Source organism: Polypterus senegalus, chromosome 5 (assembly GCF_016835505.1).
Source record: "Polypterus senegalus isolate Bchr_013 chromosome 5, ASM1683550v1, whole genome shotgun sequence".
NCBI classification, from domain to species: domain Eukaryota; kingdom Metazoa; phylum Chordata; class Cladistia; order Polypteriformes; family Polypteridae; genus Polypterus; species Polypterus senegalus.
In genome coordinates, this window is record NC_053158.1 from 60,385,898 (window position 1) to 60,401,950 (window position 16,053).

General features: G+C 35.8%; 1 protein-coding gene across 4 annotated transcripts in view; it reads left to right on the top strand.

Moving 5' to 3' along the window:
• The window catches only part of kctd1 (potassium channel tetramerization domain containing 1), a 162,397-nt gene that overhangs the window by 97,817 nt on the left and 48,527 nt on the right, over positions 1-16,053 (top strand). For all 4 annotated transcript variants that reach the window (XM_039754684.1, XM_039754685.1, XM_039754681.1 and 1 more), the window contains exon 2: positions 4,805-4,983. In XM_039754684.1, the coding sequence (XP_039610618.1) occupies positions 4,805-4,983 (179 nt within the window). The remainder of the gene's footprint in view (positions 1-4,804; positions 4,984-16,053) is intronic.

The following is a 16,053-nucleotide window of genomic DNA, read 5'->3' on the forward strand; positions in this document are numbered from 1 at the left end:
ACATACACACAGGCGCGTGCGCGAGAGAGTGACACACACACACACACGAGATAGAGAGAGAGAGAGAGACACACACACATAGACAGATAGACACACACCCACAGAGAGAGAGAGACACACACGAGATAGAGATAGAGAGAGAGAGAGAGACAGACACTCACACACACAGACACACACATGCACGAGAGAGAGACAGACAGACGGACGCGACACACACAGACCACACACAGGCGCGTGTATTGTTGCAGTGTTACTTTTTTCGGTTGTTTAGTAAATTACTGATTTTTCAAATGTTAATTTTTTTCCCTGTGCTTAAAACACATTTAAAAAAAAACTTTTTAGCGAGCGGTTCGTAGTGCTATAGCGCAAACTATTGCAGTGTTAGTTTTCTCTGATGTTCAAGGTTTTCTCAGTGTTATTCAGTGTTTTTACATTTAGTTTACTATTACACTGTGCATTCTGTGGTATAATTAACTATATTTGTGATTAAAAACGTAAAAAATATATATTTACATACAGTTCATACAGTCTGGAACGGATTAATTGTATTTACATACAGTCCTGTGGGGGAAATTACTTCGGTTCACGCCCAAATCAGGTTTCAACCAGAGTTTTGGAACAAATTACGGTCGTGTTCCACTGCATTATATATGTGTGTGTATATATGTATGTATGTATATATATATATGTATATATATATGTATATATATATATATATATATATATATATATATATGTGTATGTATGTATGTGTATATATATATATATATATATATATATATATAATGTGTGTGTGTATGTATATACACATATATATATATATATATATATATAGTATATATGTGTGTGTATATATACACACACATATACAGTATATTATACTAGCCAACCCGCAGTGTAGCATACGCCACATGTAATTATTTATTGATGAGTGAACACTTCCTGAAAGACACAGTTGTCCAAATAGGGAGAATTTGAGGATACAACTGTCAGTGAATGAAAAGATGGAACTCTGGAGAGAGCAATATTCAATTGTTCGTGAGTGAAAACAGGTTTTGGCAGATACAGGCATATTTTTTGGAAAGGTTGTCCTTGTGCCTTATTAATAGTCATTGCAAAAAAAAGTAAAAGGCAAATTAGAATCTGATGGGGTCAGGGAAATCCGGGGAATAAGGACAGTTTGTGAGGTAGCAGATGTGATAGTCTTACACTCCAGTACATTGCGGTGAATGCTAGTAACAGAAAGTCTAGTGCCATTACAGAGATCTTTTGCTGGCATGAGGTTCCTGAGAAGCATGATGACTGAACCAATTTTAATTTTGCGTTTATGCGGAGGCATGCCAGTGGGAGGAAGACTATTAAGAAATTCTTCGGGGAATGCAAGTTGATCTGCAGTATCATCTGTGATGACGCTGGTGAAAGTCACTTCGTCATTAGGGATAAGTTTCAGCACCTGTTCATTAAGGTGTAGTGAGTGTTCTTTGGTGATGCTTAATATAGCTTGCATACTGAGTTGTTCCAGAGTGACAGTTGAGAAGTCGATGTCGCCATATAATTGCCTCGAGAGCGATGTTGGAAGCCTGTGAAGGGTGAGAGTTGTTGGGCGGGGCCTTGTCGTGCGTTCCCCATGACGTGGGAGGAGGGTTGGAGTGGCCGTTCGTGGCTCTTTCGTGCGTGACCCATGGGTGGGGGTCTGTGAGTTGGCAGTCGTGGCTCTCTGTCTTGCGTGCGGTGAAAAGTCAACGTGGCTCAGAGGTGCATGTGGACTTTTGCACAGACGAAAATGACTGAGGCTGTGTTTGGTGAGTTGTTGCGTGCGGGGACATGAGCAGGCAGTGCACATGCCTCGAGAGCGATGCTGGATGCAGGAGGACAGTTACAGTTGACGTGCATGGCTCTGTCATGCGTATCCCATGACGCGGTAGGAGGGTTAGAGATGGCGGGCGGGACTCTGTCGAGCGTATCCCATGGTCTTAGAGTTGGCGGGCGAGGCTCTGTGAGCTGGCAGGCATGGCTCTCTGTCTTTCTTGCACTCACTGTCGTGCATACCCTTAGTAAATTACAGTGGGATGCAAAAGTTTGGGCAACCTTGTTAATAGTCATTATTTTCCTGTATAAATCATTGGTTGTTACAATAAAAAATGTCAGTTAAATATATCATATAGGAAACACACACAGTGATATTTGAGAAGTGAAATGAAGTTTATTGGATTTACAGAAAGTGTGCAATAATTGTTCAAACAAAATCAGGCAGGTGCATAAATTTGGGCACCGTTGTCATTTTATTGATTCCATAACTTTTAGAACTAATTATTGGAACTCAAATTGGCTTGGTAAGCTCAGTGACCCCTGACCTACATACACAGGTGAATCCTATAATGAGAAAGAGTATTTAAGGGGGTCAATTGTAAGTTTCCCTCCTCCTTTAATTTTCTCTCATGCCAGCGTTTTATCGTAACAACCAATGATTTATACAGGAAAATAATGACTATTAACAAGGTTGCCCAAACTTTTGCATCTCACTGTATATATATATATATATATATATATATATATATATATATATATATATATATATATATATACACACTGATCCCTGTGGGATAGCACGTTTAGCATCACTCTTTAATTCCTGTACTAAATAGTTGTGCACCCATCAATCACGCTTGGACATTTTAGTTTGTTGATGAGCTTCTCATGTAGTATTTTATCAAGAAGCTTTGGAAAATTATGATAAACGGTTCTCTGATCATATTCTTTTGTTGCTTCCTTACAGAGTTCCAGCATATTGGTGAAATACAATCTCTCTCATTAAAACCTATATTAATATTTCATTAAATTAAACCTGTTTTTCTGTATGGTGTCCAATCTTTTCATTGAATTTGTGTTTTTTCAAATTGAAACTGTTTTTTCACAATCATAGTATACATTGATTTTTCATGAGAAATCATATTCTTAAATCATTTTTAATAAGTTTAAAATAATATGCCGCCTGTTATGTGTTTAAAATGGGGTCTATGTGAAATCAAGAGCCTTAAAGTTAATGCAAACATACACTTCAGAAAACAAGCCTTCCTCTGTTTAAGTTATGTTTATGACATAAAAAGAAAATTGGTAAGTAAATGATTTTATCACTATTCTTGGAACTATTTAGTTTTCCCTAAGGTAAGGGTACATCCCTGTTAACTTATCTGTTCACAGCAACCACAATGGAGTACAGTTTTCATTTGAATAAGGAAGTAACATAGCACAAAACCACACATGTGTCTAAAGCTATTTCAGCTAGTAGTTGGCAAATTTCTGGTATAAAATGACCAATTAGTTGTCTAAATCCTGTGAAAAATCTATTCCTAAGTGCTCAGATCACTCTCAAAAGAACCACAGCTATAGCAGCATTCACTACAGGAAACTGTGCTCTATTGGGTAAAAGGCTACCATACTGTATAAGGATATGGACAATAATGGACAGACAGGACTTGAAACTTGAGAATATTTTTTGCTTGAAAAATGCACTTATTCAGCAAGATTTAAGACTTGTTTTCATGCTTAGATCTTAGACACAATTTTAAACTGAAAGTACAGTCATGGTATATATTATTTGTTTAAAAAAAAAAATAAAAACACAAATCATGAAAAAATAACCTTGACTTATAAAAATATAAAAGTATAGAAATATAACAAGTATCCTTTTAATGGTTACCCATGATTCATGTTATGTTTACTAACCTATAATTACTTGGAAACAGCCTGACCTCCTTTTACCTTCAAAGGAACAACATTTACCATTTTCCAGACTGTAGGTATTTCTGCAGTATGCACTAATTTCTTAAAAATTGATGAGATTATGTATATGTGTACACCCTAATTTCCTTAAGCACCCCTTGGTAAGTGTTCTCTTGTTCTGACATCTTGCATATTTTCTTCTTGTTTTATTCAGGCGTTCACCATGTGCCTGTTTTCTTGCTATATCTCAGGAAGTTCTATTAAGTTAGTTGACAACACTAAACTGGCCAATTGTGACCCAAGAATATGTATTGTATGTGTGGATTGGGCTCAAGTGTTGAGGTGGACTCTTCACATCATTCATTAACCACTATGGTTGTGATTTCCCGTAATCATATGAAATGAAAATGTTAATAAATTGGATGACCATTCTTTGAAACCATTATTCTATGGTACAATAAAACAGTGTTGATAGTTTTTTTTTTTGTTTTTTTTTTCTAAATTGGAATTCCATCCATTTATTCATTTATTTGTCTAAATTGAGTTTGAATAGTTGTTAATTTCTGTTAAAAAGATATGGTTGCAAGTAATTCTTCCAGAGGATCAGCTTGTTCGTTGTCACTTATGTCTGGGCCTTCTCAACAGAGCCTGCATTCCCTCCCTTCATAGAATTGCTCCACAGTAACAGATAACGGTAGAGTTTGAAATATAGGAGAATATTTTTCAAGCAAAGAGTAGAAACAGAAAGGAGAAACCTCATTAGTATCAATTTCAGTTATAACTGCTTCTATTTCATGCCTCTATTAAACAGACCTATGACAGAGAGATCTGATATTGACTTTGATGTTTTACTCCATTCACAGAGGAATTTTGGAAAGGATTCCTAACAGAAAAGTTTTTATTAAAATTTTGGAATAGACTAGGCACCTTTATTTCCTCACTGAAACTGACTACATTTGCAGTGTATTTTTTAGAACTACCATACATTTAAAAAATATATCTCAGCATTGTTGTACATGAAGCCTTGTTTGGTACCGTAGTAGACTTCAGAAAGTAAATATATATTATATATTCCTTTTAGGATAATCGACCTAACATGTCCCGGCCAATGATAACCAGATCTCCGGCATCTCCTTTGAGCAACCAGGGCATCCCAACTCCTGCACAGCTCACCAAGTCCAACGCTCCAGTTCATATCGATGTGGGTGGCCACATGTATACAAGCAGCCTGGCAACTCTTACAAAATACCCAGAATCAAGGTAGGCCTGTCATTTAAGTAATTGCATAAATAATGTTACTTTTTAGATTTTTTTGTCGCTGTAAGTTACTGCATGTGCTTTTTTGGATTAAATACTGTTTGCTACCCTAAAATGAATGACTGTTCACAATGTATTCTTTATTTTCTTAAGACTATTTCATTTCAATTAATTATTTCTTATATGCCTCTTTTAATAGTTGTAGAAATGTAGAGATGTCAGGTAATTGAACGGAACTACTCTGGGCGTCTATTTCCTAGGCAGGAGGAAAAGTAAAAGGGATACTGTGTTGCTAACGTGCTCATCTCGCTTGCATAAGAGATTCTCTCTTTTCTCTGCGGTTTTACTTTGGCAACAGAGTCGCTTTCTTCTTCTGTATCTGAATAAGAAAATACTGCATATCTATAAGTATAACTTTTAGACATATTTTGCATATATATATATATATATATATATATATATATATATATATATATATATATATATATATATATATATATATATATATATATATATATATATATATATATATATATACAGAGTTAGCACAGAGCTGTGTCAGCATGCATCTGTAGGGCCCTATGGAATCAGTTTTATTTTTTCACAAGTTCCATTTTGGCTTTTTTTTTTTTGGATTTTCGGTTTTCACTGTTTTATTTTTCCTTGATTTGGATTTTTGGATTTTTACGTTTTGTTTTTTTTTTTTATGTATACTGTAAGTAGCAACAGCTACAACAAAACAAACAATAACAAAATGGCACTTTACATTCCTTTTAATGAAACAGCACACTAGCACAACTGAACCTTATTTTGCAGCTCCATTCATCAGGTAGGAGCCCAGATCCTCCACGATGCTGTATGCGGAGACTGCAGTAGGACAGTGAGTGCCCTCCAGAATTGTAAGAGGTGTTACTAGTTTTATGCATCCTTCTAAGATGAAGGTTAGCTTCTCTTTTACGGTCTAGAATATTTGTCACAGCCTGAACTGATGTGTTTTTGGCCAGAAAGCACTTTTTGTAGAGATGAATATGTTCAGCGAGGTACCTTACTTATTTGAACCAGCTTTTCCACCTGGTGTTTTCTGCCTCGGGGGTTCCTGGCAGGATTCTTGAAGAAGGCAGACTTTACTCACATCACTAGTGATGCAGCGTCACTAAAGTATTTAAGGTGCTGCCACGTTTCTCCCACCAAACTGATGACCTGACACAGGCAGGTTGAATGTACACTGTTAGGCATAACCCCTTTTAAAACTTTGGCAAGTTTTCAGACAGTACGATGCATTGTCTGTAACCACTTCTAAAATGTCATTATGATTCAGCTGGTTGTTGTGAAGGGACTGAAATGCTGCCTATAAAAAGGCAGAATAGTTGCATGTCTCCATATAGATAACATCTGCCAAAAAGTACTGGTCTTCAGTACCTGTAATTTTAATTATGTAAATTATTTATAATGATTCTTAAACTTTAAATGTTTACAGATTGAAAACATGCATCATTACATCTGTAGCTTCATCTACTACATATCTTAAAATAATTACAAAGCAAAAGCAAAATAATCTGCAAGACGATAAATTTGGGAATTTAACAGTAAAAAAGAGAGAGAGAGAGAGACACATGCTTTTAAGGGCTCATTGCATCAGAGGAGAAGCCTGCTCTTCTGCCCAGATTTGTAGGTGCCGAGTTTATAATGGAAGAGTCAAATGTGGACCTTGCGTGCCTCGTTACCACGAGGCAAAAAAATTAGTAAATCCAGAAACATTGTTGTTAATTTTTAAAAGGGAACCCGTTAACAACCAGTGCCATTCACTAACAACATTTTTCTACGGGAAAGACTGTTAATACCGGCTAAATATAATTTCATGTACAATTAGAGCTGTCTACATAGATTTACCATACAGCCAAATGTTTACTGACCTATGACTATGTTGAGAACTATGTGGTCACAGCTATCTCTGGTTTCATCAACTACAACATAAATTTTACTGCCACGAATCTTTCGAAGAACGGCTTCCATATGTTGTTCAAAGACACGGGGCAAATGAGTTTGACGAAGACTGCTCTTGTTTTCTGGCCGAGTCCCTCCTTGTTTACAATGCTTAATAAAGAAAGGACATATCTTCATTTTTTCAAGCGGTATGTATGACTCGCATGACCACAAAGTCCTGCACAAACTGAAATCTTGCATCTAACGATTTTGTTGTTTCCTCTATTGTTACCTGAAAGGGAACACTTTTTGATCTGTTTTTCTCCTTGTTCTTGAGATGGGTTTTAGATTTGACGTGGTCATTGCAAGTATCTTTTCGTGTTCAGTCTATGGTACGCTGGCAAAACCTGCAGAAATTTATTGTCCAGATTCGTAAAAATCGCCGGCATATTGTTGTGCCCGTAATTTTGTAGTTAAGCTTGTGTTTCTTAGTTTTTTTTAACGTGGTTAGGGTATCTGATACTGCTTGCTTCGACATTTGTCTCGTGCAGCTTGCTATTTTGCGTGCCTTTAATGAGAAAATATACATGAAATGCGCACAAACAGGTAGAAATTTAGTCGTGCCTCTACAAAGAATTGCATTCTCTTAAAAAAAGAAAAATAGAAAATAGTATTTGAATGATAGAACTACAGGTTATTCAATTGTTTAATTTCTTGGGAAATTTTGTAACAGTCTCCCCTTTAGTCTCTAAATTCCGCTCATTTCCATTTTTAAATCTGAAATTCTTTTGATGCGTTAATTCCATGATTTGGTCCGTGTTTTCCACATCATGGAAATCATAGGGCCCTACATCTGCAAAAGAAAATGTTGGGGTTTATTTCCATGCTGAAAAGGGGAGAAGGTTAAAGATGCCACATTTCTTCTGTACAGCCTTCAGATGTGCAAGTGAAAGGAAAAGTATAAGTAACATATAAACTGTTCAAAAAAAATTAAAGGACCAATTTGACAACGCATCAGATCTCAAAGGGAAAAAAAAACATGCTGGATATCTATACTGATATGGACTGGGTAATGTGTAAGGAATGAAAGGATGCCACATCATTTGATGGAAATGAAAATTATCAACCTACAGAGAGCTGAATTCAAAGACACCCCGAAAATCAAAGTAATAAAATGACACAGCAGGCTAGTCCATTTTGGCAAAATTTCATTGCAGCAATTCAGAATCGTACTTGGTAGTTTGTGTGGCCCCCACATCCTTGTACGCATGCCTGACAATGTCAGGACATGCTCCTATTGAGAAGATGGATGGTGTCCTGGGGGATCTCCTCCCAGATCTGGACCAGGGCATCACTGAGCTCCTGGACAGTCTGAGGTGCAACCTGGCAGCGTTAGATAGACAGAAACATAATGCTCCAGAGATGTTCAGTTGGATTTAGGTCAGACGAGTGTGGGGGGCCAATCAATGGTATCAATTCCTTTTTCCTCCAGGAACTGCCTGCATACTCTCGCCACATGAGGCCAGGAATTATTGTCTACCAGGAGGAACCCGGGACCCACTGCACCAGCATAGGGTCTGACAATGGGTCCAAGGATTTCATCCCGATACCTAATGGCAGTCATGGTGCCATTGTCTAGCCTGTAGAGGTCTGTCTGTCCCTCCATGGATATGCCTTCCCAGACCATCACTGACACACCACCAAACCGGTCATGCTGAACGATATCACAGGCAGCATTACATTCTCCACATCTTCTTCAGACCCTATCATATCTATCACATGTGCTCAGGGTGATACCTGCTCTCATCTGTGAAAAGCACAGGGTGCCTCCTGCCAGTTCTGGTGTTCTTTGAAAATGCCAGTTGAGCTCCATGGTGCCAGGCAGTGAGCTGGGCAGTCAGGCCGGCTGTTTATGATTGTTTGGTCAGATACAGATATATGGTCAGATATATATATATATTCTGTCACCTTGCCTAGGCAAACAACAATAATGACATCAAAAAGCAAATTGTTACAGATTGTTTCATGATTAGAACAGATAACTTAAAATAGCAGCAACACCAAATGCTACTAAAAGTAGCCGAGAATTCATAACAAATAAATAAGTAGCCAATAAAAACAATTGCAGCAATTATTAAAAAGTAATATGAACGGCTATGCAGCAACTCTGATGAGAGTAAGTAATGAGTCTTCAGGCTTCATAAAATGCAAGACTGATAGGAGAACTTCTAATTTTGAAAGAGGGACGTTTCAGAATTCTATGGCTAAAGGCTTTAACCTGTATAGTAATTTTATTTATTATGGGTTTTTTTAAAACAAGACTGCATCTTGAGGTCTTGATTTAGACTGAAGTATTGACCAGAGATCATTTTTAGCCCAAATAAATTTTGCAGGTATATGCTTTTAATATTTGTTTTTATTTACTGTATAATCTTTGGTGTTTTACTATGATTTAAGCACAGCTGTGAACAAAAAATCTGAACCAAGAGTAAAGCATCACAATAGTTAATTCTCCCTTTTATAAATAAATTAGTTAGGCTTTCAAGATTCCGTATATTAAGAAACTGCTTTTATTGGATTAATCTGAAATGAAGCCTAAATTGTACCTGACTGTCCATCTGCACTCTCAACCTTATGTAGGAAAATGCATTATTTTCAAAAGTTGTGCGTAAACCTAAAAAAATTATAGTAGCATTACTAGCATTAGAGGGCATGAAAATATCATTTACCACATTGATTAGAGCTGTTTATATGCAGTGGCCTGAGTAAAAGCCAGACTGAATTTTTCATAAAGGTCTCTGTTTAAGGTAAGAATTATGAGATTATATTTTAAGCGTCTAGGGGCAGCTGTGAAGTTACGAAAATGAATTAAAGTTTATATGTGTGAACATTCAAATCAAATTGTGCGATGTTTAATAAAGCTGTAATAAAGGCTATTATAAACATCTCTGAATAGTTCTGTTCAATATACATATACTGGCTTATTCAACAAACCTATTGAAATGTGGGCTTAAAGCAGTAGTTGCAAGTTTTATTTTTGAAATCAAGTGTAAATTTCCCTTTATCATTACAAGTGCATAAGGGTTGGCATGTTGTGACATAGCAGGCTTTGGAGTTAACTGTGTAATTTTCAGTTTTATGTTGTCTAGGATTTTATTAGAGAAATCTATGAATGAATTGCAAGTAATATAGCATGAACTTGTCAGTTTAAATTTCTTACATTGCAAGTTAGCTATTTCTCATAATTAAACTCCTGGGTTAAAAATATTTTACCTATTAATTTGGACATGTAATCGGTTCATTCCTGATAAGGAGCCTTGCTATACTGTTTAGTCCTTTCAGAAATATAAAATAGAGTTTGTCCATTTCCAAAAATGCATTGAATTAAATATATTTTATATATATTAATGAAACTAATCAAACACTTGATGGCCTGATTGTCTAGATTATTTTGTCAAATGTTTGGTATTCTTAATTCTTTCTAAAGGCTTCTACAGTGAAATATCTACAGTTACAAAAATGCTCATTGCAGATTATTTATACAGATTATTGTGAGCCTAAGGACATAACCAGCAGCTATAAAAACAGACAAGAAAATAAAAAATTTAAACTGGTTTTGGCCTCATCAAATACAACAAACTGTTCCATAAACATCAACTTTATATAAAAAGTACTACCTGTCAATGTCTCATTTGGGTGTGGTGTATTTAATGGCTCAACAAGTTAATGCAAATATATGCAGAAAAGAGTGTATTTGTATTTTGTAAAGCCCAGTCATTCCACGTTTCTCTTTATTAGTGAAGTAATATCATGATACAGTCCTGCCTGCAGATGCATACTGTCTCAACACAGAATTTCAATTTTCATGGAAAACACATTTCTATTCTATTCTATTTCTATTCCTTAACCACATGACATTTAAAATGAAGAACTGTAATGGCAACAGTATTAATGTGCACTAATAAATCTTTTTGACTAAATCATTGTAGATTATTTATTAACCTAACTAACAAAGGTAAACAGTAAACTTGTTTCAATGTAGTAATTCATAGTATCTTTCAAATCTAAGCCTGAAATTTAAAATATAAAACTTTCCTCATTAATGCAGTTCTGGCATGTTGTTGAAAACTGGTATTCTAAGATTTATTCTTTAGTGTTTGGCTGCTGGTATATCGTATTTTGCAGGATGTGTTTTGTATGGAGTGAACTCTCTGACTAAAGCTGTTCAGTTAGGTATGTCACTTTTCATATTGACTTTTCAATCTTCACCCACCTTGTGCCCATATTATTTGCCCACATATTTTGTGGTTACTTTTCTTGGTAAAATAAATTTCCATTATAAATGCTCTGTTTGTGAGCATGGTTTGCATCATTCTAATTATAAGCTTAAATGTTCAAGTACTGTACTAGCATTTTTTTTTATTTTGACATTTTTATTTGTTAAAAAGAAGTGCATTTTACTTGTGAGGTATTTGGTCTTTGGGAGTTATTTTAATACCTTTACCACTAACAAGGAACTACAAGCATCCAAAGCCAAGGCAACAGCCTGCTTTCAAGTGATTTTCTTATGATAAACTAGAACCTTATATAAGGAATTACACATACATTGACATAATATATACTTCATATGTATATGTGTGAATGGTATTTACTAAGATAGTACTTACATACCTGTTTGATTTGTATATATACAGACACACACTCACACAGGTGGAATCCCATTTTAACGAAACTCATTTCGGGATCATTTTCATTATAATGGAAATTTCGTTATTATGAATATTGGAAAATATACTATTGTACATATACAATGGCAATTCACCATCTGTAATGGCAGTGGTGAAAGGACAGCTCTGTAGCTTCTGGTAAACAGTAAACTAAGGGTAAAGTAATTGGTTGTCCTCTGCAGGATCAAGCTTACCGCGTAGCATGCTTGTTGCATAATTTTTAGAACATTTAGCTCTGGGCTTTGATCTACTTTTACTTGAACTCTTCCTGGTCTGCCACAGCGGTGATTTTGAGCTACTGGTGTTCTTATAATCTGAACATAGGAGCTAAAGTAGGACGATTGCACATGTCATGGCTCCTATCTCGTGTGCTGAGTGCAGCTCCTGTTTTAAATGAAGTCTTGAGACTGTTCCTGCATTCTGTATACAGTAATAAAGTACCTGTATTTTCTTTGTAAACTTGGAAGTGCCTTCCTGTCTCTTGTGAAAGTCTGTGACACAAGCTTGACAATGCTGTACCTGTATAAAAACATAGCGCTGCTTAAACTGAAAAATTATATTATTTGAAAATGAGACGTTAGATGTAATTGAACACAGAATGAACATGAGAAGTTAGATGATGAAGTTGTGATTCCAAATGCTTTTCCAACGTCATTTTTCTTCATTCCAGAGTCAATTTTTCCAGGATTGTTAATTTTTTTTCCAGTGTAAACCGAATGTCATTTCTCACTTTTGTTGCTCATCTCAAAGAAAAATTTTGGGAACCGCTAAGAAACTCAAACAGTGCTGTATCAGAACATAACACAACTACCCACGTAGGTATTAGGTGGAGTAATGACTCAGAATTTGGCTCTGTGTATGATGTTGCTCCTACACTCTCACCAAGGCTGGAAATTTCACAACAGACAATCTTTCTTTGCTACAGCCTGTTGCACGGTCCCCTAGTCTTGCCGTGGAAAGTTTAGGTGCCTAATTGAGTATTTGTTGCATCACATTATCATCTTCAGTACCCATTTTTGGTTGAAAAAATGTTAAGTTATACTGAAATTTACAGTTTGTTAAAACTTAATTTGTTTAACATGATGTTGTATGAATGTTTGTTTGGGTCAACAAAAATTATGCATTATTCTGAAAATCTTGTTACTTTGGTATTCACTATAAGAGGATTTGATCTGTGTGTGTATTTTTTTTCACAGCACTGTTTAATGTTGTGTGCAAAGCTAATTTCCTCAAGATCTGAAAATCTCCATATTCTATTTACTAGACTGCTTGGCAACTTTTTCTAAGCATCTACTGTTCTCTCTGTAAATAAATATTTTGAATGTTATTTGTTACATTTACCCTTGGCCAACTACTTTTGATACCTCCAGGTTCTTGTTGAAGAACTGTTTAACCTCCTTAGCATTAGACCCGAGTGTCACTTGGTCTCTAAAAATAATGTTAAAAGTGTTAGCCCCTAGCGTCACTCGGGTGACTGTTTTTATCGTATAATTCTTTAACTTGCAGTTTCAAATGGAGACCTCACCCACGGCAATTGAATGTAACTGAATCACACCACACAAACTTTCATTGGGGGCCGCTCTTCAATCAAAAGTATTTGTATCACATCACACCAAGTTTCCACCCCTTTCCCCCAAATTTGATTGAATGTCACTGTTCCATTCCCTTGTTTCTGAGTATGCCTGTTTTCGTATTGCATGCCAAAAATGTTCTGTTTAGTTTGTTTGGACACTGTGACTGGTTTAGGTGTATGTGTGTGGCCCTGTCCAGGGTTGTTTCCTGCCATGCACACCAGGGCTGCCAAGACAGGCTTTGCGCCTTCTACTGAAAGAAGCTGGACTGAAAATGTATGTATTTACTTAGTTTGTTCCAGATGTGAAATGCACGAAAAAAGCAACAACAACCAAATAAATGAATAAATAAATGAAAACATACTAAACCTCTGTGGGTCAACAAAAGACAGGAAAAAATATATGAATTGCAACACAAAATCCCCAATCTGTTGTACAAAATGTAATGTTTCTCACTGTCTAGTGTTGAAACAAACTTTATATGAAGGACTGACATGAAAAGTAATTTTGAAAGTAAAGGTTTGGATGGGTACATACATAATTATACTTACATAGTTACAAATTTACTTGTTGCTTCAGATTGATATACAAAATGTGTGTATGTATAAATAAATAAATGTTGGTGTGTGTATTTATACTGTACTAGGGGGCTCGCTTTGCTCGCCCGCCCCCCTTTTCTGCGCTACTGCGCCAGCCACTTTGTGTCTCTGCTGCTCGGGCAGCCCCCCAAGGAGACACGGTCGCTCCTCAGAAACCCCTCTTAAACAGTGACACAATGGGGAAACAAACAGTTTTTTCTTTTTTTAACCTCCTTTTTGTTCGATCAGCTGCTGGCTTGCTGCTGCTGCCATGCCACATGATCTGCATCTTGCGCGGCGCTTCGAACATTTAAAAACCTGTACAGCAGCTGTCTTTGTCATCTACTCTTTGTCTTTTATTTACGGCCCCAGGCGTGGTTAAATCTCTTGGCACAAAGTCTTGTCTCGCAGGACGTGAGTTCTTGATATTTTTTAGTTTATAATTTAAAAATGGAATAAGAATCTGAAAATCTAACACTATCACATTAAAGTTGATAAACTGTGAAAAGAATGATGCCATATATATATATATATATATATATATATATATATATATATGTAGGTTTTAAAATATGACCGATTTAAAGTGTGAGAAAAAAAAGTTACATAAAATCATTGCACAAAATCGTTGCACTTTTAGGCTTAGGATTTTATATATATATATATATATATATATATATATATATATATATATATATATATATATATATATATATATATTTATATTTATATATAATGGATTTTATATATAAAACAAAATTGCTTTCAGGGTTGTGTATCATAAACTGTCTTTGTTATGTACAGTACTATACAATCCAGTTTTTTGGTTGGAAATTACTAAAATACCTAGATTTGTTTGTGCTTTTATTTAGTAGATATTGGTGTGAAATAAAATGGTTTTAAAACATGTCTTTTTGTTTTAATTTGAAGTGTTAAACTTGCTACTCTTTGAAACTTGTTTAGTACATAAGCAGAGCAATGATGCCAAAAAAATCCCTTAGGGCATAAGGGGTTATGTCTACATGTCTATGTCATCCCTTTCTTTTGATCACTGAAATCATATTTTGTTGCTGCTTTATTAGAGTAGGGTGAGTCTTCCAGCAATATGGGAGCACCTTGCAGTAAAACTGCTATTTCTACTGCTCAAAAGAAATCGTTTACAGTTATTTAGACATACAATATGTGTAGAAGGTCCCCCTTGATGCCTTCTGTGGTGTTTGCGCCTAGCATGATAAAGGAGTAGACTCATTGTAAGGGTTATATCTCTGGAATTGACCATGCAGTGTGTTGAGGTGGAAGATCACCAATACATTGTTAGGGACAGGGTGGCATAGTCCGTGTACTTCTGCATTTGCTGACCACGCCCAGCCAAAAACAGTGAAAATATAGGAAACCAGAAACAAAGGAACCACTTTTTGATAAAACCTGCAATATTAATGAAATGTTTTAAATAAAGTGATACTTTCTCAGCTGAATGATAATTTAATTGTGTAAGACTTATAAAACACTTTTACTGTTGCCTGTTAAAAATTCTGCCTCAACTGTATTATGTTAGAAGGTGTTTTTCTGGAGTTTTGAGTCATAGTATTATTTTGGAGGGCTTAAACTGCATAACAGAATTGCCTGTGCCTCACGTTTCAGCATAACAGCCTAACCTGCCTCCCAATGGGCCTTTAATTTTTTCTCCAGTTAAATGGAAGGTGCGTTTAATACACAGCAGAACAGCATAAACTGTTGTAAGATAAGAGAATGCCACAGCATCTTGTGAGTTTTTTGGAGGGTTTAGCAACATACTAAATATACAGTTAATTACATAAGCCTACCATATGTACAGCTAAAACGTCTGAGGTCCCATGCAACTGAGCATCATTTTGTAATCAAAGCCTTAGCATAACTACAAGCAACAAGTCACTTAACGATAAACAGTGACATTTAACTATAAGCAGCAGGAAAGCAACATATGTAATTAGAATTTTCTGCCTAGAGAAATATTTTGAAGTGGTATTAAATACAGAAAAATCACTATTATCATCTGTAACCTAATATACTTTTATGTTTTGCCAGGTTGTAGATTTTAACACCAGGCTGTTGTACTTATTACTTATTTGGCTGATGCTTTCCTCCCAAATGGAGCACAGGCGATTCATATGACGTGCTTATAGTCACACAGTGTTGTTAGCAGGATTTGGACCCACAACCTCAGGGTTTGAAGGCCAAAACCTTTGCCACTACAGCACAATGTCTGCTAGCATACTTTTTTTTTAGTTTACTATG